Source organism: Ammospiza nelsoni, chromosome 1, assembly GCF_027579445.1.
Source record: "Ammospiza nelsoni isolate bAmmNel1 chromosome 1, bAmmNel1.pri, whole genome shotgun sequence".
Taxonomy (NCBI): domain Eukaryota; kingdom Metazoa; phylum Chordata; class Aves; order Passeriformes; family Passerellidae; genus Ammospiza; species Ammospiza nelsoni.
In genome coordinates this window covers 59,081,537-59,105,181 of record NC_080633.1, presented here as the reverse complement: position 1 = coordinate 59,105,181, position 23,645 = coordinate 59,081,537, and the positions used below count along the sequence as shown (strand labels likewise).

The following is a 23,645-nucleotide window of genomic DNA, read 5'->3' as shown; positions in this document are numbered from 1 at the left end:
GATGATGCAAGGTGATGCAAATTGATTTAGAATAAACCCAGATTTATTGCCTGACCTAATAGATGGAATGTCATAGTTGTACAAGGCAATAGGGAAGTAAAAACTTGTAGCTTGTGTGGTTTCTTCAGATACAGAATGCTGCACTGTTGAAGTGGCATTCTCCCTGTCTCTTTGCCTCTCTCAAACAAGCAGTTTAAAAAGAAGGTAAAATTGGGCATGTAAAAATAGATTATGGAAATTTTAAATTTGTTTAAGAGGAGAAATAAGTAAAGCGCATAGAATATTGAGATCATAGTTCCAAATGTTTTAAAATTATTTTACTGAATCTCAATAAGGGACATTAGCTGTACTTCTCAGTGATTCCTCTTTTCACAGTAAAATTTAAGTGAAACATAAATAAGCAGAAGCAAAAATGAAAAGTTTAATTATGCACTGTTTCCTACTCTGTCATTGTGACTGTGGTCACAAGGGTTTGCAGGATGAGAGAGAGACGAAAATGTTGACTCCATGATCAGAAGGCTTGATTTATTATTTTATGATATATATATATTACATTATGACTATACTAAAAAGAAATAGAAGGAAAAGTTCTCAGAAGGCTAGCTAAGAATAGAATAGAAAAGGATGATTACAAAGATCTGTCTCTTGGCAGAGAGCGAGACCCAGCTTTGCCGTGAGTGGCCATAAATCCAAACATCCACAGGAGACCAATTACAGATCCACTTGTTGCATTCCACAGCAGCAGATAGCCATTGTTTGCACTTTGTCGCTGAAACTTCTCAGCTTCAGCAGGAAAAATCCTAATGAAAGGATTTTCATGAAAAGATGTCTGCGACATGTATTAATATTCATATTAATATCAAGAACAGTAAGTCTATAAATTTATCTGGATCTCTGAAATAATGTTTGATGCTTGCTTTGATAGACACTTAAGAGCTCTAGGATTCAGAGAAGGAAAAATTAAGCGATATTTATGAGAAAAGAGGCACAGGGAAAAGTAGAATTTTGTTGATGCCCAGGTGTGATCCTGGTTTCCCACTCATGCAGAGAATATGCTTAGGACATGTCAATATTTACCTCAGCTTGATGGAGGTACACCACATTCTCAGTGTTCATCTTGTCAAGGTGCTAAGCTATTTTTTGTAGACTGCAAGGATCTGTGGGGGCAACAACTATTGAAAAAGCAGAAGGATAATCAGGCTGGAGGAAGGCCCAAAGAGGAATACTTCAACCCTACAATTTGTGGCCCATCTTGTTTCCTATTTTCATTAGTGCTTTTGGCATCCACAACTGATTGCTGATAATGCAAAGTTTGGAGTGCCCATCCATATAGAAGAAGGCTGTATTGAAAGGACATGGTGATACTGAGGACTCAGGTAATTTTAATATAATGAAAAGAAAGATATACAGTAGCAATACAATAATCAGCTAGCTATAGATTCATTCATTGGAATCCATCAAAAAGAGTAGAACTTGCCTATATTATTGGATTTCAGGGTGAGAATTGTGAAAAAATTCTGGGATGTAGCAATTGAAAACAAATACCATTCACTTGTGGTTCAGGCCATATTTTTGTGATGAGGAAGTATTGCTGCCAGCCTATAAAGCTTAGCAAAACTTCATTTGTGTGTGTCCTGGTTGGCTCTGTTCAAGAAGGATTAATTAATACTTCTTTTCAAGTGTATTTTTACTCTTTAAAGGGTAAAAAAACAACAGAAGAAGAAACAGTGTTAAAGGACAATACTCAAGAATAAATAAGTTATGAACTTTCTGATTAAGTTTATGCTAGAAATTATATTAATATGCTTAGCCAGCAGAAATTATTTGAGATTAGGTTTCCAAGGCAATGTGTGACAAATGTATGCAGGAAATACGCAACGTGGTGCCTGTAGTCCCAGGAGACTGGATTTAGTGACCAGGGCAGTCCTCATAGTCTCATCCTGTATCTCTCTTCATAGCATCATCATGTATCTCTCTTCAGTATTACCTACATTTCTATGAGGTTTCTTCTCAAATTTTAAGATGAGAGTAAGGTCCCTAAAACTTGATGATGTCCTGAACCAAGATTAAGCTAGTGAGGGCCTTTGAGAACAATTACCTCTGATTTTAGTGTCACCTCACTTCAGCACTGCAGTGAGAAATGGCTTATCAAAAGGTCCAAAAAGGAAATAGAAGGAAAACTGTATGAATGTGCACCCAGGGGCCAAGTGATAGGATTGAATTCTTGGTCCCAGGAACAAAGTTTCCAGCAGCTCCCAAAACTGGATACATGCCAGTGTCATCATATCAAACAGAGTCAATGAGGTGGTACAACAGTTAAAATTTAAAAAGATTTCCCAAAGTATGCTTTTACTACATGGATTCTTATTTTCATCTAGGAGATGAAACTAATACTACTTCTCTGCAACTGTTCAGCTTATTTTTCTGTATTTTCAATAGTAAGACTTTGTAGGAAACAGCAGTTTAAAATACATTAGTCTGACAAGGCCTAGATCCACTGTCTAATTTTTTGTGCAGCTTCATGAGAGTAACAGTCTCATCATTTCCTTTCTTGTTTTCATTTTAAAGTTATCATGTTTTGATTCTAAATAGTATTCTTGAAAATTCACTAATAATATTTCCAATCAAGGCTTCCAGAGGCCAAAAAATTAGTCATAGCAGAGTGATGTAGTTAGTTATACAATATAATATTGTCAAATTATTTTGCATATTTGGACAACATCCCTTTTCCTGTTTGATTACTTATCCATTTACTGCCTTAGTCAGTTAGTTTATGACTGCTATTTTGGTAATGTGGAAGTACATGCTAAGTATACTCTGCACCTTGTGGCCTTTGGAACTTCAGTGAGATAACCAGCAATCCATTTCAGATTCCCTCAATTCAAACTGGAGTGCCCTTTGACTTCAAAGAATTTCTGTCACTTTTTACACCAGTAGTGACAGACTGACCATCTCTTCTCATTCTGCTCCACTACTGTCCAGTGGACTGCAAAACAAGTACAGAATTCCCTCAAAATTGATATTTGAAATAACTCCTGCAAACTTCTCCAAATTGATTATAACTTTCAGTGATTATTTGTGTAATATTATAAAAAAATTTTATTAACCCAAACTGGAGGAATAGTATACTCTTTTTTTTTTGTTTTGTTCCTCAAACATTGAAGTTTCAGCAATTGTTTTTGTTTTGTTGCAGAATAAAATAAAATCAGAGGCATGTTAAAATCTTCTGAGTCATGATCAGGGCATTCACCTGAAATATATGAAATTCAAGGTTGTCTTTGCACTAAACTAGGCAGATTCTTGATGTTGTCAGTTCTGAAGTTTCTCCTTCCTCTGTGACTTTAGCCAGGAATACCATTCTGATCATGTGAAGACTTCCAAAGGAAAGATTCATAAAAATATATGTGTTCCACTTAAATATTTGGATTTTAGTAAACTGGAATTAACTAACAAAAATACATCTACTACATCTAATGCATCGTTTTTAAATAGCAACAGGTTTTAAAGAACACGTCAACAACAAGTATTATCACGTGCCATTTATGTCTTTTTGTGTTGATAAAACTGCCATAATCAATACCTTAAGCCATAAATTGTGTTGGCAGATTTTTTTTTGGCATTGTAATTAATTTAGTTATTTGACTCTTCGATTTATGTGATTTAAGTTCAAAGGAATTGCTAATTATTACAAGATTATTGCTGCTCCTCAGCCAAGGTTCACTTTTCCCTTTATCCCCTTAGATAAGGAAAAAACATGAAATTTTGCGCTCACAAAATCTCAACTGCCTTGAGATTTAGAAAAATTTTACTGGAAAATTCCTTTATGTGCAATGAAAGAGGGGAGGCTTATGGTGGGCATATTGACATTGGGAAGCATCCTAAAGGTAGGAGTAGCTTTAAACTATCATCAGATCCAAGATGCTGAAGTCCTGTCCTCACAGGTTACTGAGTGCCCTCAAGCCCAGTGCTCTCAAGACCACCTTCTGCTGGAATTAGCTTTGGATTGCAATAAGGAGGTAAGTTTATTCATGTGGCTGGTTTTCACATACTGGTTAAACTGCCCATGTCCACTCCATGGCCTAGCAGTTGAAACAAGCATGAATCACTGCAGGGCAGTGGCTGCTGCCAGATAGTGGACCTCAGCACACAATTAATGGTGGGCAGGCACAGCAGGACACACTTTGGTGAGTCTGGTGGGGTGTCTCCACCTGCAGGAGTCACAGGTGATTTTGAACAATCAGTCTATGCGCCTGCCAAAACAGGAGCACTGGGGATGGTGTATTGAATCTGGAGCAGCCTTAGGTGAAAGCAGTTGAGCTTTTTCATGTGAACATGCACACATTTAGCTAGGCAGGGGAGGCATGCTAAATGGAGAATCAAGAAAAGGAAAGATTCCCTCTCCATAGATCAGACAAAAATGAAGACCAAGAAACATCAGAACCGACTTATAAACCTAAGAAATAAGTGTAAAATTATCATGTTAGCAATTGAAATTATCTACTTAGCTGCTTTTGTTATTTAAGAGTCTTCCTAGTTTTCCTAAGAAATCAATCTGTTTTGCTTTTCCTCTCAGGTTAAGCTACAGGAAGCTGAATACCTGTACACAGAAACAATGCCAAAGGGCACCTTTATTTTCCTTTTTCCCCCCCCTGGATCTCTGAAATCTGTGGTTATAATTTCTGTTCCAGTCTCCACCCAGCTTTTTTAGCAGAAAGCAAAAGGATGATTTTTAAAGATAGCAAAGACAACCTCACTATAGCTAGAGGAATCACTTGTGTCTTGTGTCTAGTATAAACATTTGCCTTGGTCAGGCTGATGTGAGTACCTGGAAGGGGTATTTGTGGTGAAAAATTACAAAGCTGAATTGGATGGGATAGAGAGACAATCATATCTTAAGTATTGGGTTGAAACATCATACACAAATTGCATTTTGAGTGTTCCTTAAATCTCCCTAGTAGGGATTCTTGGTAAGTACTAACAGTAAATGTGCATGAAAAGGAAAGACAGCAGAGACACGGAGAACAAAGAACAGAGAAATATACGAGTGGCATGCCAATAACATGGGAATGAAGTGAGTACAAGACAGAAGGTGTGGAAGATGCAGACTATTACAGGTGGAAATCTCTGTGGCCATCTTTGACTAATAGCAAGCCTACAAGAGTCCTAATAAACAACAGAAGAATATTTGTGGCATCTCAGCACCTCAGGATGGAGGTGCAGAGAGGCCGAGACCACCCTTGGGGGCTCGGGAATCCTGGAATGTTGCCAGAAGTGTCTGGTGGCAGGATTTTGATCCTACACAGGAGATGAGACCTGTATGAGGACTGGGAGGAATTCACTGGGTGAATGGTGAAGGGATAAGTTAGTTAAAGTGTAAAACACAGGGTTTAGGATTTTGGTACAGGGGGGTCTAAAGAAGTAAGATGGAGGAATTGGGGCGTGTCCTGTCCTTCTTCTTCTTCTTCTTCTTGGCCTCCATCTTCTGTGGTGGTGGTGGCACTTTGGGATTGGTCATTACTAAAAGTGCACCGGTTAATAAGGGTAGAGGGTATTGGGGAAAAATGATAAATATTGTACACGTAACTTAGGGTATAAAGATAAGTGACCGCCCAGGGGCTTGGGGAGTGTGCCCATGGCTGACTTGCTGTGCAGACCTCTGTCGGGCTGAAAGAAAATCTTTTAGATAAACAATTAATAAACACCAAGACCGAGACAAGATCAGAAGTCTCTCCTCGTCCTTTGAAGCGTCGGCTCTCCAAGGCCATCCCTGGGCCTTTCCAGGCCACCTAAACAGCAACACAGAAAACCCTACAAATATTCCTTGAAACTGGAACTGAAATAAAGAGTACTTTTAATACACATGGCATTTTATAAAAATACATGGAGTTTTTTCCTAAACATAGATGATAAAAAGTATCAGTTGTCTGGTTATATGTAAGAACTTTTTCTGTCCCATTTCCTTTTCACTGTACATGGCACTGAGAGCTCACACAGATATAATCTCTTATGGGGAGGACTCTCCTCAATGAAGGCTCTAGGCTGTGTCAGTTTGTCATTCGTACTGTCCTACTCCTACTAGATTAGCTTCTAATCTAAGTGTTGAGGTTCATTAAAAACAGTAAGAGCAACAACAATACACCAAAAAAATCTCACAATCTGCCTAAAATATTTTCCAATTTCAAAAAATATTTAGGCTAAAAATGAAGGTTCTGGTAAGAATCCTTGCTATCCTTAAAGTGAGTCTTGTCTTGAAATGAGTCATGAAGAATTCAGCTAATTTCCTCTTCCACCCTACTTCCCAGCCAAATCTATTTCCAACTACCTGTCTAATTAATTTGTTCTCATGTTCTCACACTAGTCTTCATCTTATCCACCTTAACTGGTAATAATTGTGTGGGTTCATATATATATATATATATATATATATATATAATATATAAATACTTTCTAATGTAATTTCAGAGGTTCATATTTATAATGTTGTAACACAGTGCTATGCAACATCACTTAGTCCAACAGTATTTGTCCAACTCCTTGCAGCATACACTTGCACAGCGGCACTCATTTCACTTGGAGAGTGGTTGGCAAAATGTCAGCTGTTGAATCAAGTACATTCACTATAAATTTGTGTGGTTCTCCATTCATCTACATTAATTTTCACCAAATTGTGCTGTTTTATTGATGCAATTCCATTCACAATAATTATTGTTCTATTTAACTTTGTATACAGTTGGCATTATGGCATAAAATTATATACTGGAACTGTATTCCATTCAAATCTTTACCTGCTTACATAGTAATAGATATTCATATTAAAAAAAGTGCATTTCCTTGAGGAAAGACGGGAGTGATAATAAGTGATTTATGATAGTTTATGTTGCATCAGGAGATTTTTCACACTTCACTTGCCAAATATTTGCTATTTATTAATTTAGTTTTCGTTTCATGAGATTTCTCAGTTTGACAGAGATGTGCTTCTCAATTTCATATCACCTTAAGTAGATTTTTGGCAAATGTTAATATTAAAAGTTAATTGTAGCTTTTACATCAAAATTAGCATAACTGAAATACTATGTGTGCTTTTTGGAGAAAACTGATACAATTTTAGAGTTTTTTTAACTGAAATCATCTTTTACCTCAGCTTTGAAAAAATTGCCGAGAAGTAATCTTTACAGGACACAGGTCATGTGAAGGTTATATAAGATACTTGTATAACAATTATACTAAGATACTCATAATTATTTTGTTTAAGCCATTGTGTACATGATATTTCCAGAAATTACAATGCTGGAGTTCAGTCAATTGCCAAAAAAAAAAAAAGAAGGCTCAGGACACAACATCATTATTTCTTCCGTAAGTAGAAATTTTCCTTCTGCAGTCTTTCTGGAAGTCAGGAAGCATCAGCTGTTGTGTGATATGATATCTTTATTGCAAGCAGGATACTCAACCAATGGTTTTTGTTACTGATACAGAGTCGGTTATTGGAAACTATGTAAGGGCTTCCATAAAGAACATACAGGAAAATGGACTCTGATAATAAATGCATATATGCAACTGTATTCTTGTACAAATACATATTTTGTACATGAACTCATGTATACTCAGTGGATTCTTGGTTTATTGTACATGTATTTGTGTACCTATAGGAAATTCACGATTGTCAGTCCCTTCTTCTGTCCTCTCTGTGTCCTGCTGAAATATTAATGAATCACACCACAATTCCCTGATATCTACAGTCATTTGATACCCTGTCAACTTAAAAAAATTCCAAGCAGTCACAAGTGCACTTTGAACTATTAACTTCTTGTTGTTAAAAGAAATACAGTGTTGGCATTTTAACAGTGTTTTAAACCTTGTTTTTACAAGATGGTACTGACAACTTTTTTTCCTTAATACTGTTTTCTTCCACCAGCAAACTCAGAATTGGCATGTAACTTTGGTTACTGTTGCCATGGGCAGAACATTGTCTACAGGCAATCAGAGGTGTGATCTTAACTGGTGCTCCTCCAAGCCTTTGCTTATATCTAGAAAGGATCTACTGGAGAAGGCTTTCCCATTTTTCTAGCCCTGCTGCAGGTATTCTTGATCTAAGACACATTTAATAATAACCATCTGGACAACATGGTTCTTTCTAATCAGTCAGCATTTTTTGGAATTAGATTTGGGAAAAATCATGAATATAAGATGGAACACTGGCAGCACTGGTACCCTTTCATTAGCTGCAGCTGAAATGTTTAATTGTGGTATGAGCATACTTGGAATAAGTTGTGACAGTGAAAACACTGCTGACATCTTGTCTCCACTGAAGTTCGTGGTTCTCCTAATAGTAGCAAACAGAATTCATGTTCTTGGCTAGGAACTAATACTCTCCACGGGGCTCAGCAACAGTTTACATGGATGATCAGCAGCTACCTAATTCCAGCTACAGTTTTCTCTCTCAACTGGCTATCCACAAAAATGTTAGGCATTGGCTACAGCCACCTGTAGAACATTCACAGAACTTAGGAGCAAATTCTAAACAACATTTGAGTGCCCAAGTCATGCTCTGAAAAAGATAAAAAATGTAGATAGAATTTGTTGTTAGATACTGAAGAATTCTTCAGGTCTTTGTCTACAACATTTACTGAATGTGGACATATTTTGCTGTCTGTCATGCTTCCAAAAAAGAGTTGCCAATTCTGTCTTCAGATTTGCTCCCTCTTAAAAAACTTCCCACATAATTCCCTTTCACTTAAATAATGAAGAAGGAAAGAAAGTCTGCAAGATGTTTCATTGTTTGAAGACAGTTGGTCCAATTTGGGGCCTGCACTTGCTTTGAGGTAATAATGACAATAACATGCCATGGAAATTTATAGATTTAATTAACCAGCTAATTTATTTATGGAGTGTCTGTGCAGGACAGATGACTATGAAAAAGTGTGTGGGTTTTCTCCTTAGTGATTGAAATAATAAAAAATAATTTCTTTGTCTTCCAATAATTTTAAAGGAGTCCTGTTCATTTTTTACCTCTAATAAAACCAGCTGTTATGTTAGGAAAACAAAAAGGTAGTGTTTTTCTGCAGAAAATCACAGAAGGAGCGGACTGCACACAGATTGTTTTGGAGCACACAAGAGTGGAGTTGCTGCTGCTGTTGCTGAGGCGTGTGGAAGGGCGCCCTCAGCTCTGCCCGTCGGGAACAGGATGCTTTGCTGTCCTTTTACTGCAAGGTGATGATTATCATGGGTCCGTCTGCCTGCAGCACCATGGTCCCGTGATATCATGAACCACGCAAGATAGCAAACAGGCTAACAGGCTTTAGGGAGAGAGTAGAATCTCCTAAAAGCTCTCACGGTGTAAGCAAAAAAAAAAAAAAAAAAAAAAAAAAAAAAAAAAAAAAAAAAGAAAAAGTAAACCAAGCCACATAGCTTTTTTAATACAGTACATCTTAACAAGCAGCTATAAGCAGACCTAAGTGGAAAGCCGAATGTTGCACGCTGCTGTCCTTTCCCGGAGCACCGTGGGAAGAGGTGCTCTCTGGTGGACAGAAGGAAAAGCTGGTCTGAGGAACGTGCTGCTGTGCCCTCGATGAGCTCGATCGAGCTCAGAAGGGGACTCGAGGCTGAGAAGCGCAAAAGAGTGCGTTTGCTCTGTGACAACCTGTCGGGAGAGCGAGGCTGAGGGTGGGAGGCCGATACAAAAGCATCCAGAGCGCCCGAACGGAGACCTGTGGATGTCCCGCGCACACGGCTCCGGTGCGGGCACGGACGCCGGACTCCCCTAGGACATTACCCGCGGGAGCGCTCCCAGCGCCGGCTCCGAGCGCCAGCAGCTCCGGGCCGCTGCTGTTCGCTGCCCAGCAGCCCAGGGCCGCACGGACACAGGCCAGAGCCTGCGGAGCTGCCCGCCGATCCCCGGGTGCTCCGTCAGTCAGGGCATCGCCGTCCCCATCCCCACACGGCAGCCTCTGCAGGAGCGGCGGGAGGCTCCGCCTCCGCCCGATCGGGAACAGCCTGATAAAGGCAGGTGCGGGCGAGCAGCGGGACCCCAGCTCGAAGCATCTGCGTGTGCGCGGAGCCTCTGACCCGTCCTTTGCCACCCCGCGCGAGGCGACGCCTGGGGCAGCCGGTGCGGGACGGGACAGGAGGGGACAGGAGGGGACCCTGCCGCCCTCGGCCGCGCGCGCCGCTGTCCCGCCGTCCTGAGCCGTCGGGCGCAGGGACAAGGACCTCGCCCCCAAGGACCTCCGGAGAGGCGGGATCTCTCCGGGAAGGGGAAGCAGGATTTTGTTGTGTGGCTTGAAGATGAGGCCGGTATCTGGAGTGGCGCTTCTCCTGGGGCTGATGGCTCTCCCAGCGGTGCTGGGACAGAGAAGCTCGGAAAGCCATAAAAATAGCAACGAAAGCTTTGCCATCGTCTCTTTCAAATGGGATCACGTCAAGGAGCCGTATATCATTGCACTCTGGATACTTGTGGCCAGCTTGGCCAAAATCGGTGAGTCTGGAGTTACATATTAATACATGTCCTCTGCCTTTCCCTCCCCCCTTGCCCTTCTCCCACCCAACGTAAATGAAGAAAGCTTATCATAGGTCCGCTGACCCGTTTTCAGGGGGTTTACTGCAGTCTGTCCTGATTTCATAATACTGCCCTACGCAGTGCTTAGCAGTGTGATTTTCACCAGCCTCGAAGGGTTACCTGGTTCATTTTCACCGACCACGACTGTGGCTTCTGCATCTGACTCCTTGAAAACCCTTTCAATTCCTTGAGACCTTGCATTCCCCTTGCTCCCAGGAAAAACTTTTTTGCAAAAGTGAAACAAAAATCGGGTCTTACTGCTTACACTCTATCTATCGCACTTTATGATATGCTCTTCTCCTGCCTATGATTGTTAACTAAATCAGCTCGTAATATCAAAACTAACCAGTGCAAACTGCACATATGAACTTAGCGTTTTCTGCTTTGAAGTGCATTGCTGGATTAGTGAAAGAGCATCGTTTATAGAGAAAGGCAACACATATTATCAGACCATCTCATGTAGCTGAAAAAAATACAAGCTTTAGACCACCCAGAATTTTCTTCAAGAAATTGGAACAAGTGAAAAGCCAGGACTTAGCCTAACTTCGGTGTAGTTTAAGTGAATTTATATGAATGCTCCAACTCTTGTGTTCTGAACTTTGTGACTTTTTCCAAAAGCGATCTTGTACCAATAATGCAGTTTGCGGAACGAGAAAAGTCAATGTTTAATTAGAATGCATTTTACTTTATTAAGGCTATTACTTTCAGACTTTTTGCCTAAAAACACACCTCCAGTTTGGCTGACACTGTAAATACCATTTTAATTTAAAATAAATATTTTCTATAATCAGTCTCCTCTCACAAGGTCAGCTGAAAATCCTACTGAAGATTTTCTGGACTTGTACTGTTAATACTAATTTGGTATACCAGAATCACATCCCATAGATTTTTCATGCCGCAGAGAATGAAAGATGTAAAAAGGTATACTTGAGTATATTCTGTCCAGCACATAAGAGAAGCATATTAAGACCTGGATGGAAAATGCTGTCTCCAAACTCCAATAAAGTATTTTAAAAAGGAGTGTGTTAGAGGTTGGGGTGATATTGTACATAATTTTCCAGCAGTATTTGCATCTTAGCTTTTACTTGATTAACCATATATATATATAACTAAATACCTTTCTTTGAACCTGTTTGACTACACTATGCAAATAGTTTGTCTTCAGAGAGTTGCTACATCACAGTTTACATAACAGACAATTTTGTTTTAATCTACTTTTATTGATGAGTTATAGCAATTAAAAAGCTGGGGAAACCATATACAGAAAATAACTGACAACACTGAGTACCTATAAAATTGTACTGAACAAAGTAATAAACAGGCTGCTTGTTTGAACCTTCTTTTTGAGATAGTCTTCTAAGTAAGTACAGTTATTAAGGCCTTGTGCTATTTAGGCTTTGCTGTTCTGTACATGTGGCCCAGTTGTACAGTGTAATATTAGTGGTGCACAACCATATCAGTTTGTGTCTAAAGCCACTGAACCCAAGAACAGGACAGTTAGATTGTACTATATTTAAATTGCAATTGCCTGGATTGAGATTAGTTGAGTTTAATATGAGCTATTTTACCATGAAGTCCTTGATATAAACTCTTGATAAAGCACTTACTGTCAGGAGCCGAGTGGTGCTGATTCTGTTTTTAAATTCTTTGTACTTCTTTCATAGCTGCACAGAGCATGTCACTTATTAGTAGATCATACCTATCATTGACTCCATCACTTTTCTTCCCCAGAGCTCTCAAGCTTTGTATGTTTCTCTCTTCACATTTGTATTTTTGATCCTATACTTCTCTGGACATAATTTCTGGAGAAGCAGTGGATAACTGCTGTAGTCCCCTGAGAGCCTGTGAGTGTCTCTGCTTTCTCCATCAGTTACAAATAACACAGACAAAAGCAAGAATGTACACTCACTGTTCAACACATGAAGAAATCTGTTCTTAATGAAGAAATTGTGAAGGTGTTCATATAAGTCTGTGAGAAAGGGAACGGAAAAAAAATAACTTTTCAGCCTTCTGTCTGCCTTTGTGTGTCAAGGGTTCTGGAAAACGGGTCAGAAATCTATGAGAAAATTTTGAATTGCAAAAGTCCTGTGCTGCATCAAAGAAAGTTTACATATTCAAAAAGCAGACAGAAAAGAACCGAGAAAGAAAATACAGAACATCTATCCTTAGGTTTCTTTGCTACCTGAAGCAGGTCAGTTGTAGTGGAGTGAAAGTGCTGGTTTTGCTGTGGGTTTTTCAGCAGGGAAGGAGCTGTTCTTACACATGCAAGCTCTCTTCTCCATGGCTACAGGGATTGGGAGTTATTTTACTGATGGGTGATAGACAATTGGGTCAGCAGAAAGTGTTCTAGGAATTGCAGTTGGTACCTGGGGATAAAGGTGTATGAGAATACTTCGCTTTCTTTTGGATTGGAATAGCATTACTGGTTTAGTGCTTATTTGGATTTTTGTTGCTTTCGGTGTTTTTTTAGATTTGTTTTGTTTTATTTGTGTGGAATTTCAGGGTTTTAGTAAAAAAACAAGTTTCAGTTCATGATATTATATGACTGGGGGAAGCATTTTGTATTAGGAGATTTTTGCAGATTTTCTGGGGCTTGATGTTCATATTGTGTACAAGGTATTCTGCAACATAAACTACTGTGTGTTAACTCTCATAAGTATCCCAATACATGAGGAAGTGACTAGTGCTTTGGGCTTTTGGAAAAGGAAACTGCTTTTTTAGTTTTAGTTTGGTCTAGTTACTGGTTAACTCTAAATATTGCTCCAAATGAAACTGTGGAAAAGAATCTTCATACAATTGGCTTTCATGCATTATAGAAAATAAAAAAATATGTGCCTTCCATGAAACTTCTGATGCATCTTGGTCTACTGCTTAACATATTCCAATTTATTTAGTTTGACCCTCTTCATCTGAGATACTCCAACTTTTCATTCTTCCACTTCACATGAAACATTCTTAAGGTTCACAATGTTCTGTTTTGGCTAATGATCTTTATTTCTTCTTTTGGTAGGCTGTCTTATCACTACAGAGGAGTATCTTTGTGGGATAGGGCCAATAAACTACTTACATTTGTAAATCTAAGCCAGAAAATCATCTTATCTACATGAAGAAGTACATGAGGTACAGCTGAGGACCCTCCTAGTGGATTTCAGGAGTCCACGTCCTGGTTATCTCAATGCTCCAGAAGAAATAATCAATACCACTGAAAAAGAATAACCTCCAAATGCACACATGTGTGCATTTTTAGCTACAGACAGTACAAATATTTCCTGCTGTAGGTAAAGGATGTACCATTTTTAAACAACATACTCACACAGTATAGTTCTAGTTTAAGATAGAAGACACTGTACGCTGACCAGACTCTCACATTCTTTCCAAGCTCACTTGGCCATGTGCTCTTCTTCTTATATGTCTGTCATTGATAACTCTTGGAAATAAACTTTGAATAAATAGATGCATAGAAGACACAAAATATTTCAGCAGGAAAGTCTCCACAGAAAGAGGTAGGAACAGGTGGAAGATTAGAAAACTTTGGAAGTAGAAGAAGGGAAGGAATAATGAGCTCAGAAGTTAAAAATGGCTGAGAAGAATTTTTTTAACACTGAACATTGTATACAATTTTGTGATGGTATTTCTCAGACCATGTCAATGCAAAAAAAAATGTATGCTTTCTACTTGAGGGATATGCAATACATGTTTCTACCTTGTTCAGAATCCTAGGAAACACAGAGAGATTGTATTTATATCTTCACTGGAGTTTATATTGGGGAAATCGTGAAATTCCTTCTTGCAGTTTAAATTCCTTTCTGTACTCTAATATTTTTATAACATTTTTTCAACATTTTTACAGAAGATTAGGTAATTGTTCCAAAGTAAAAAAAAAAGCCCTTCAAAGCAGCCTTTCTGTCTGTCTGGCCCCCTGGGTTTGCTCAGTGTATGCAGATAAGCAACTGGAAGAAATAGTGGGAGAGTAAGTGACTATGAACAGGAATGAGGAAGGATACACAGCCTTTTCATTATCTTAGTCAAACCTCTTGCCAACCATTTTTGTTGGTATAGGTTATGCTGAGTCTAAGAATGCCACAAAAGCTGTTTTTTCCCCCTTAATTTCTGTGTAGTTGCATACAAATTCTGAAGGCTTTTATATAAGAAATTAAAAAGTGGGAGTGAAATTTGAATCCAGGGCAGCTGGTAAATCTGTCCTCAGGAATGCCACAGTGCTTTGTAGGAGGGGGAAGAAATGATTCAATAACAGTGAGCAAACACATAGGAGAAGGCTGGTGAAGACACTGTGTCAGATGGACTTGTTGAGTCCATCAGCTCTTGAGACCCCAGGAGAACCTCGAGCTTTAGAGCACAATGCATCTCTAAGCTTAGAGATATGGCTCCCCACAAACAGTCTAGTTGCTGCATGCCTGGGCTCCTTCACATTGTCTCAAACTACCCTGAGAAAGGAGCACTTTAGAATATTTTGTTAACACAAACAATTGCTGTGGAGAATTTTAAGCATGTTAGGGATGGGCTGGGGAAGGAACAGTGAAAGGCAGGTCTAACCACCCATCTAACTTAGACTCCTGAGGCAATATTTTCTTTGAAGAAATCAATAACCCTCCTTCCAAAGCAAACTGTCATAACAAAAGCCCATTTGACTCCAAAGTTTCTCCTCCTGGCACTCTAGCTACTGAAAAGTGTCAGTTATGTAGAGAAAGTGATTTAGGGTATTGTTTTAATAAAATAAAAAAAATGTGAGACTAGCTCTTCTGTTGGCAGTTCTTCAGTAAATGACATAGTTGGAAAAAATGTTGAAGGGTGCTTAGCAGAATTTTACTGGGTGTATTTGACTGAAAATGGAGTCAGAGATTCAAAGGTGATGATATCACCAGATCCTGCAAAGTTTAAAACCTCCTCATGATTGTAGATCTTGTTAAAAGTTGCCTTCATTAGCAAATGATAATATGGAAAAAGTCTTTACATTGTGACTTAAGAAGTCTGGAGTTAGCTGTCTTCCCCCATGTTCTGACAAAGATAAGAAGGGGAAAATGCTTCTTTTACCTTTATTGTGAAGTCAGTAGAAGCTGAAACATGTTAGCACACTTAGAACAGAGGCATATGCATTTTCTCCCCAGATAGTCACAGAAACACTATAAAATTGTGCTGGCAATTGTTTCATATCTGCAGTGTCTTCATTTTTGTATGATGCTGTATTTTCTTTTCCAACGTGCTGTTTAAAATACCTGTGAACTAAGAATGTTAAGTACTGTAAAATCTCTTATCTTTTAAAAGAATTACCTTTTATATCTAACATTTTATAAGTTTTAGGCATCTGAAAAGAATATTTCCAAAACTGAATAATTGCTTTGCCTTTCCAATGCTAGGAACAATCGTGTGAGCCATATATTTAAGTGATAATGTGTGAGCCATATTTTTAACTGACTGCCTATTCCCACATTTAAATTCCGTTTTAGTCTTGTGCCTTATTCATAATTTTCCTCTACTTCCTGTCTCCCTGTAACACACATCTATCTTCTTCCCCCTCCCCCTCCAAGTCTCACAAGTCTCAAGTCTTAATTATTTAGAGCAGGGAAGAAGATATCAGGATAGTATAATTTGACAGGATTCAGATTACATGCCCAGGCAAATAGCAAATGTACAATGGCAACTTGTGTGAATTACATAAGAAAACAATGGCATTTTGAGAATGGCCCTGAATTGAATACAGTTCAGGCATGCATACCTAAGGAAGGATCTCTGCCATCAATTACTTTCAGGCACCTGTGTGCAAAGTGCTCGGCGTTCTCTGCAGAACAATGGAATCCTTTTAATACTGTGGTCTTAGGTTTGTTGAAACCATTGATTTACTGTCTTCGGAGCTCAAGCCACTTATTACCAAGAGTGATCTACAAACCCCCGAAGCAACTGTAAATCTCTTCTGTGGTAATGCAGCAGACCACAGCCCCACAAGGAATAAGACCAAGCAGAAAAACCTTCTGGGTGTATAGAGGAGGTGTACACTTGTTCTTCAAGGGAAAGGTTCTGAGGTCCCCCTTTGTTTCTTGTGGACCTTTGTGTGTTAACGATGCTTAGTAGGGAAGCTGGTACTGGAAATCCTGAATTATTACTTTGTTTGACACGTACAACCAGAAGCCTGTCAAAATCAGTAGTTTTACCACAAGTTTACTTTAAGAAATGTTTGGAATCCAACTGAAAGAGTTCCCACTCCTATTTACCTGAGATTTAATTGCTCTGAATTAACGGGCTAGTGTATTATTTAGTTCTTCTGTATCATATGTCTCACTCTGTTCCAAGATGAAATGTTGAGTCCCAAGTAAAAAAAGAATATTTCTTATCTGAGTATTCTTTTTTCTTTCAGCAAAATGTCTCTGATTTTTCTCTCCTCCCTGCAGCAATGAAGTTAGGCTAATGGCCTGAACAACTAGAGTCTTTAATTGTTATTTGGTTTGTTGACAAGTGGCAAGCCTTTAAAACTAGACACCATTAAAAATGTCTTGGTAAACCACAGAGCATGGTGGATTTGCTGTGTTGCAATACTTTGTTTCCTTTTGTAAAGCAATTTGCAGAGTATTTACCCCTGTGGAAGGAATGACTTGATACCCAATTGGCTGCTATGTAAAGCACTGTGAAGTCATAAATACTGAAACTACAGGCTGACAAGGAAGAGCTGACCAAGATGGAATGCAGGACATCAAGTGGAAACACTTAATTAAGACACGAATATTTTAAGTTCATTCATGGAAGAAGAAAACTGGAAGGTATTCTGAAAGACCTGCACAATAACAGGGGTTTTAAGTAGCTGGATCTGGAGGGTTTTCTCCTTCCATTAAACGAAAATAGAAGCAGTAATTCTGGATTCATTAAAATGTGTCTAGGAGAGAAGTTCTACGTTTATCTGTTGAAAGAAAAAATGCCTTGGTTTTTGCCAAAGCCAATTGTAAAATAGCAGTAGTCACATACCAGGGAAGAAAAATTTCAGTGTAGATTGTAGACTGATTTTTCAAAAACATATGGTTATGGTTATTTCTGCTTTTTAAAAATGGGGGGGGGGGAAGTTTGAACTAGTATCTTTATGGATTCAGCCAGTTTCATAAGTTAAGCTTTGAGGAAAATATTAAATATTAAGAAACCGATAAAGGTCTTGAGACAGTGAGATTCCACAATGAAAATCTCCCAGGTGCAAATAGATTGTAAACTGATGGTTTGGTGATATAATAATATTCCAGGGACTAGGTGATACCAGTTATTATAAGATAGCTTTATGTTAATGTTATGTTAATGATACATTAACAGTTGTACTGTTAATGGAGGTAGAGTTGTTATGTGATCTTACATAAAACTAAATATAGATATAGTTTGGCGATATTACAATCCTACTTCAGTGAAATACCAAACTGGTGAATATCTAGATGTAAATTTTCAGACCTTGGCAGCTTAGATATATGCTTAGGAAATTCAGTTAATAAATGCTACTTAGTGGCTTAAGTGGTTAAAATATTCATTCTAGAATGACTGAAGCAGTTTTTGAATTCTTGCTCTTCTGTCTGTGCACAGTCTAGAGTTTGAAGTGCTCTAAGACCTGGTTTGAATTAAATACCCAGATTTTCTGTTGAAATAATTCTGCCTCTAAGCTATTCCATCCTATTTAGCCCTCGGAATGAATTCGGGACAGTAGTGAACTGGGGGAAAACCGTTTGATACTGAGTCTCCTATGGAGTTCACAGAATCATAAAATAATAGTGTCATAGGCTTGTTGAGATTGGAAGGTGCAACCTGGTCCTATGCTCCAGCTCACCCAGGGTGACCTACAGCTCATTGCCATGATCATGTCCAGACAGCTTTTGATTATTTACAACAACCCTTCAGGGCAGCCTCTGCCAGTATTTGGCCACCCTCACACCTCTGCCAAGCTGCTCTGCAGCTGGGTGGCCCCCGACATATACTGGTGTGGAGGGTTGCTCCTCATCAGTTGCAGGACTGCACTTCTCTTTGCCAAACTCTATACAAGGTTCCTGTCAGCTCATTTCTCCAGCCTGTCAAGGTCCCTCTGGCCTATCAGCTACTCCTCCAAATTTGTGTCGTCAGCCAAATAGCTGAATTGCTCTCTGCCACATCGTTCAGACCATTAATGAAGATGTTAAACAGGACTGGACTCAGTTCAGACCCCCCGGGGTTCACTGGTAGTTACCAGCCTCCGACTATACTTTGCACCACTGATCACCACCCTCAAGGTCTGTCCATTCATCCAGTTTTCAATCCATCCCAGAGCGGCCCATCCAACCCCTACAGCAACAGCCTGAGGCTGTTCTGGGAGGCAGCGTCGAAGGCCTTAGTGACGGCTCATTAGAAACTCGTCAGGCACTTCTCTCCCCTCATCTTCCATGTGCATCACTTTAACAGGTTGGTCAAGCACTTTCATGTAGTGAGCCATGCTGACTCCTGGGAAATTTCTTGTCCCTCATGAGTCTGTTTGCCGAATTAGTTACTCTGTCAGATCTGCAGAACCTTGGATTTGCAATGGTCATACATGGATAGGCCTTCATCTGCATCTTACCTGGTCAAAGAAAGCAACATTTGTGTATGCAGTTGGTACACTTTGGTTAGCACAAAATTGCACACTACAGAGAAGAGAGGAATACAATGTGGTCATATAGTAGCCACATGATCATGCCATCATGAATTCAATAAAGGAATGACAAAGTACCAGAATAGTTTATCTCTCCTCTAAGATAGGTGCTCTCTGATTAGAGTGGCTTCAATTTTCTGTTATGAATGGCTTTCATTCATATATCACTCACCCTTCTGCCTTCTCTTACCTGAAACACTGTGAGTTTCATCTCTTGTTTTAGCCAAGCCTTTCCCCAGGATAAATTTATATTCTAATGAGAATTATCATTATTACTTGATGGGAACGTGCAGTGAGATCTGTTCACCGGTAGTACCAAGCTCAAGCAGCAGCTAAATGAGTCAGCAGGAACATGTGTAAACTCAGAGGTGGTGTTTGTAGCATACCGTTTCCTACTAATCCCTTTCCTGCACACAAGCTGTATGCCAGAAAAGCACACCTCTGTGGCTCTCCGTACTTATGCAGCTATTACTTCTGCATCTTCGACTTGGAGCACTGGCAGTTTGCAACTTTGTCTCAGTTTGTCCATTTATAATGGGCTTTTCTCAAGAAGACTGCCTTTGTCCTTCTAAAAAAAGGACCCTAAATTATGGCCATAATGGTCTTCTATTCCTTCCAGAAATTATACTCATTTAGCTAACTTCATTTAACTTCACAAAGCACTGTGAAAACTCTGACTCTGGATAGGAGGACATTGCAACTATTGAACTGGTATTTTGTCGAGAAGCATTATTGAATCGTAGATAAAGATATTTTGGACTCAGTTGGTCAGATAAGCTGCTGTGGATGACCATTAGTGGAGAATAGTGTGGAGAATACTTTTTTTCTAAGTAGAACTACTGCTTAAATGCTGTGTTTATTCTCATGCTTCTCCATTGTTTCACTTGCTACCATAGAAGTCATGTAGAAAAGAAATCACAAATAACTTTATAGGCAAAAAAGTATTTGAAGTTGCATGCACAATCTTTCTGGTGTAATGAACTGAGAAAGATAGTCTATGTCTAAAAAAATGAACACTTTTGAACTGAGCAGTGCCCTAATCAAGAATGAAAAAGTACGATAAAAGGTATGAGATGAAGGGCAGAATGGAAGCTACAGATGAGGGTGCTGTTACATAAGCATAAAAACATTGGAATTAGATTGTGAAAGAACAAGAAAAACTGCAGAAGGAATCTCCATATTTACATTCAAAGCCTAACAAACAAATAAATGTATTAATTAATTTCTCAATTTCTGTTGCTTTGGTATCACAAAGAAAAGCATTTGGCTGTCATTAAAGGCTTTCTGTTAAAATATTTTCTATTCATTGAAAGGATTTTGTCATAAACTACTGCCTGACAGATTCTATCAAGACTTCTGTTAATCATAATGTCTTATCATGAGTTAGCAATGTAAGATTTTTGGAACTTTGCTCTACAGAGCTTCAAGGAGATTGCTTTTGCTCTTGGGCAATCTATCCTCAAGAGGACTCATCCAGTAGCTCTCCATGTTATCCTATGGAATACAGTGTATCTACTGTACAGGCAACATTTCTTAGAGAAGATGAATAGGCATCAAATTACTGAATATAATTTTTTTTTCAGTTCGCTGTCATGCTAAGTATTCTTTCAAATGAGGGAGCCACTTTTCCACCTGCTCCCTGAAATTCTATAAATCTTCTGGGATATTTGAAGCTGGATCTGCCAATTGCTGCATGGAGCAAAGTCTTATGATCCAAAGCAAGAATAAAAGATAGGTTAGTGTCCCACTCAGGCCAGATATCTAAGTGGCTGTGTAGCATCTTTAATAGAGTCTGAAACTTGTACCAGTGAAAACTTACACTTTGTTATGCAATAGAAATGCCTGGAAAAGGAAGGCGGGTTTTATTACTTTCTCTGTGACAAAATTTAGAAAAAAAGTCAATCCTCCAAAATTTTTTGTTAGAAATGAAGAATATAAATTAAGAAAATTCAATTTTTTTTTTTAGTATGATAGATATATCACTGAAGTCAGTGAAAAGTAAGATTTTGTAATTCACTTTCCCCCTCCTCTGCTCAAATTAATTCAATTTTCAGACATTCTCTGATTTAAGGGTGAGGTTATTACAATTTACATGAGGTTAAAAAAAAGGACTCATATTTACCGTGGACTTAAGGAGAGCAGCAATTCCTTAGTGCACAATACATTAATCTTATTTGAACCTTATGTACCCTAGCCTTTCAGTAAACAGAAGAATATGTTGTTCTCATGTCTTGAATACTTGTACTGAAGAAAATTATAATTAAGGGATAAGCTAAATTTTTTTTGAACCAAAATTATTACTTTCGAGCACTCAATAAGGCATCTTAATTCTTTAGCCGTTCTTAAGGAACACTGCACAGTTGATCTTACTAAAAATCATAATTTTTAAGGCATGTTCACTTGAATAATGCTGTTTGGTGTTTGAAAGTATGAGGATGTAAAAACGGCAGGAGGAAGTATGAAGTTTCCTTCTGTTTATTGTGATTTATGAGTAAAGATTAAAAGCAGTCCAAGATAAATCTGCCACTGCAAGTGGAAATTCAACTTCTGTGGCGGTACTGAAGTGCTTGTGTCAGGAAAGATCCATGCAAATGTAAAGGAGAATGGTCTTACATTTTCCTCTTGCTGCCTGCTCCAGCATGTGTTATCTGTTGCATTTTGGAGGACCCCAATGTGTTGAAAGTCAGTAGAATCTTGTCGATATGCCATCATGTGATAAATGCTTTCTGATTATAGGGAGATGAAGAAGTACTACTGCCAATGGTAAGGTTTCTGTTTTAGTGCCTAAAACACAGAATCCTAGATCCAGCCAGGACAGGATTAATTTTTGCAGCAGCCAGGAGAGGCATAGCAAGGAGGTGATTCTGTATCCCTTAAGTCATTTTCTGGGGAGGTTGGGAGGGTTCCCACTCTGGGCTGGGTTGTGAGGCAGAGGGGAGTCAGGGTATTGACAAGGGCTTTCTGTGAGGAGTGGACGATAATGTAAGAATCAATGACTGTTTTTCTTTTACTGCTCTGGCATTGGTATTGCTCCTTGCTTTATTTTATTGTTGCTTCCTGGGCTGCATCAAAAGCTGCATGGCCAGCCAGGTCAAAGTGGGGCAATTCTCCCTCTGCTGCTTTGCTCTGGTGAGAGCCTGCCTGGAGTACTGTGTCCAGCTCTGGGGTCCTCAGCACAGGAAGGAAAGGGACCTGTTGGAGCAGGTCCTGTGGAAGACACCCAGAAGACCAGAAGGTGAGAGCACCTCTCCTATTAAGACAAGCTGAGAGCATTCAGGTTGTTTGAGAAGAGAAGGCTCTGGGGACACCTCATTGTTGTCTCTCGGTACTTAAAGGGTGCCTAAAACAAAGACTGGGGCAGAATTTTTAGCAGGGCCTGCTGGGATAGGACTAGGACTAGTGGTTATTAACTAAAAGATTCAGGATACATAGAAGGAAGAAATTACTAGGGTGGTGAAACAGTGGAGTAGATTACCCAGAGAGGTGATAGATGCTCAGTCTCTGGAAATATTCAAAGCCAGGTTGGATGGGTCTTTGAGCAATCTGGTCTAGTTGAAGATGTCTTTGCTCATTGCAGGGGGATTGGAGTAGATGACCTTCAAATGTCTCTTCAAATTGTAACTACTTTAGGATTCAACTGAAGTTTAATTCTTATATATGTGGTAATAAAAGTAAAAAAGAGGCACTACTGTGGATAGTTTAGTAATATTTGTTTCATACTGAATTCTTACTGCTCCCAAAGTTTAATTTCTGCACAGACATTTTTGGGAATATATGCAAAATCTTTCCCATGTTGGAAGGGATCTAACTATATTTTACAATGAAAAGAATCCTATGTTGATATGACTTTTTACTATATATCATACAATAGAATCATGCTTAGTCTAGGTATGTGGCATTCTGGGATTTTTTTTACTAAGGAAGGGATTTGTCTCTGGTTTCTACCTTTCTTTTTCCTTGTAATACACAGTCATCTTAAGTACCCAAAATATTTGAGTTGTGAGCTAGCTTTCAAATACAGCTTTAGCCAGTTGTTTTGTTCCTTTCCTTTTTATTTCTCAAATGTGGAAAGTAATGTTAAACTAATCGCCTTGTGAACTTCTTTTTGCACACTGTCCTTTCTCATTTTGCCTGCACATGCACTACAAAACACAAATGCATGGTTGAAAAAACCAGCTGTCTTACCACCTTCCTACTGCATTTCAAAGCATCAAAGCTATTTTCCAGGTACTAAATTTTGCAGTACAAGGACCCTAATTAAACTACAGTTCCTTCTTCTGCTACCATCACGTACATCACCTCTTAAATGAGATAATGAAGGTATGAAAGTTAACGTGTTACTTAACTGGAGAAACTGTAGGGACAAAAATCAAAAGTCAAGCTAAAGCACATTGAATGATAGCAATATCTCAGAGCCATTTGCAGGATAAAATCAGAGTGATATAAATTAAAATG

The 23,645-nt window shown here is 38.9% G+C and overlaps 1 protein-coding gene across 2 annotated transcripts in view; it reads left to right on the top strand.

Moving 5' to 3' along the window:
- The first annotated feature begins 10,281 nt into the window (after positions 1-10,281).
- SLC9A3 (solute carrier family 9 member A3) overlaps positions 10,282-23,645 on the top strand; it is a 49,748-nt gene continuing 36,384 nt past the window's right edge. Inside the window, exon 1 of one of the 2 annotated variants that reach the window (XM_059479219.1) lies at positions 10,282-10,471. In XM_059479219.1, coding sequence (XP_059335202.1) covers positions 10,282-10,471 — 190 coding nt within the window. The remainder of the gene's footprint in view (positions 10,472-23,645) is intronic. The other variant, XM_059479227.1, reaches the window with a different exon arrangement.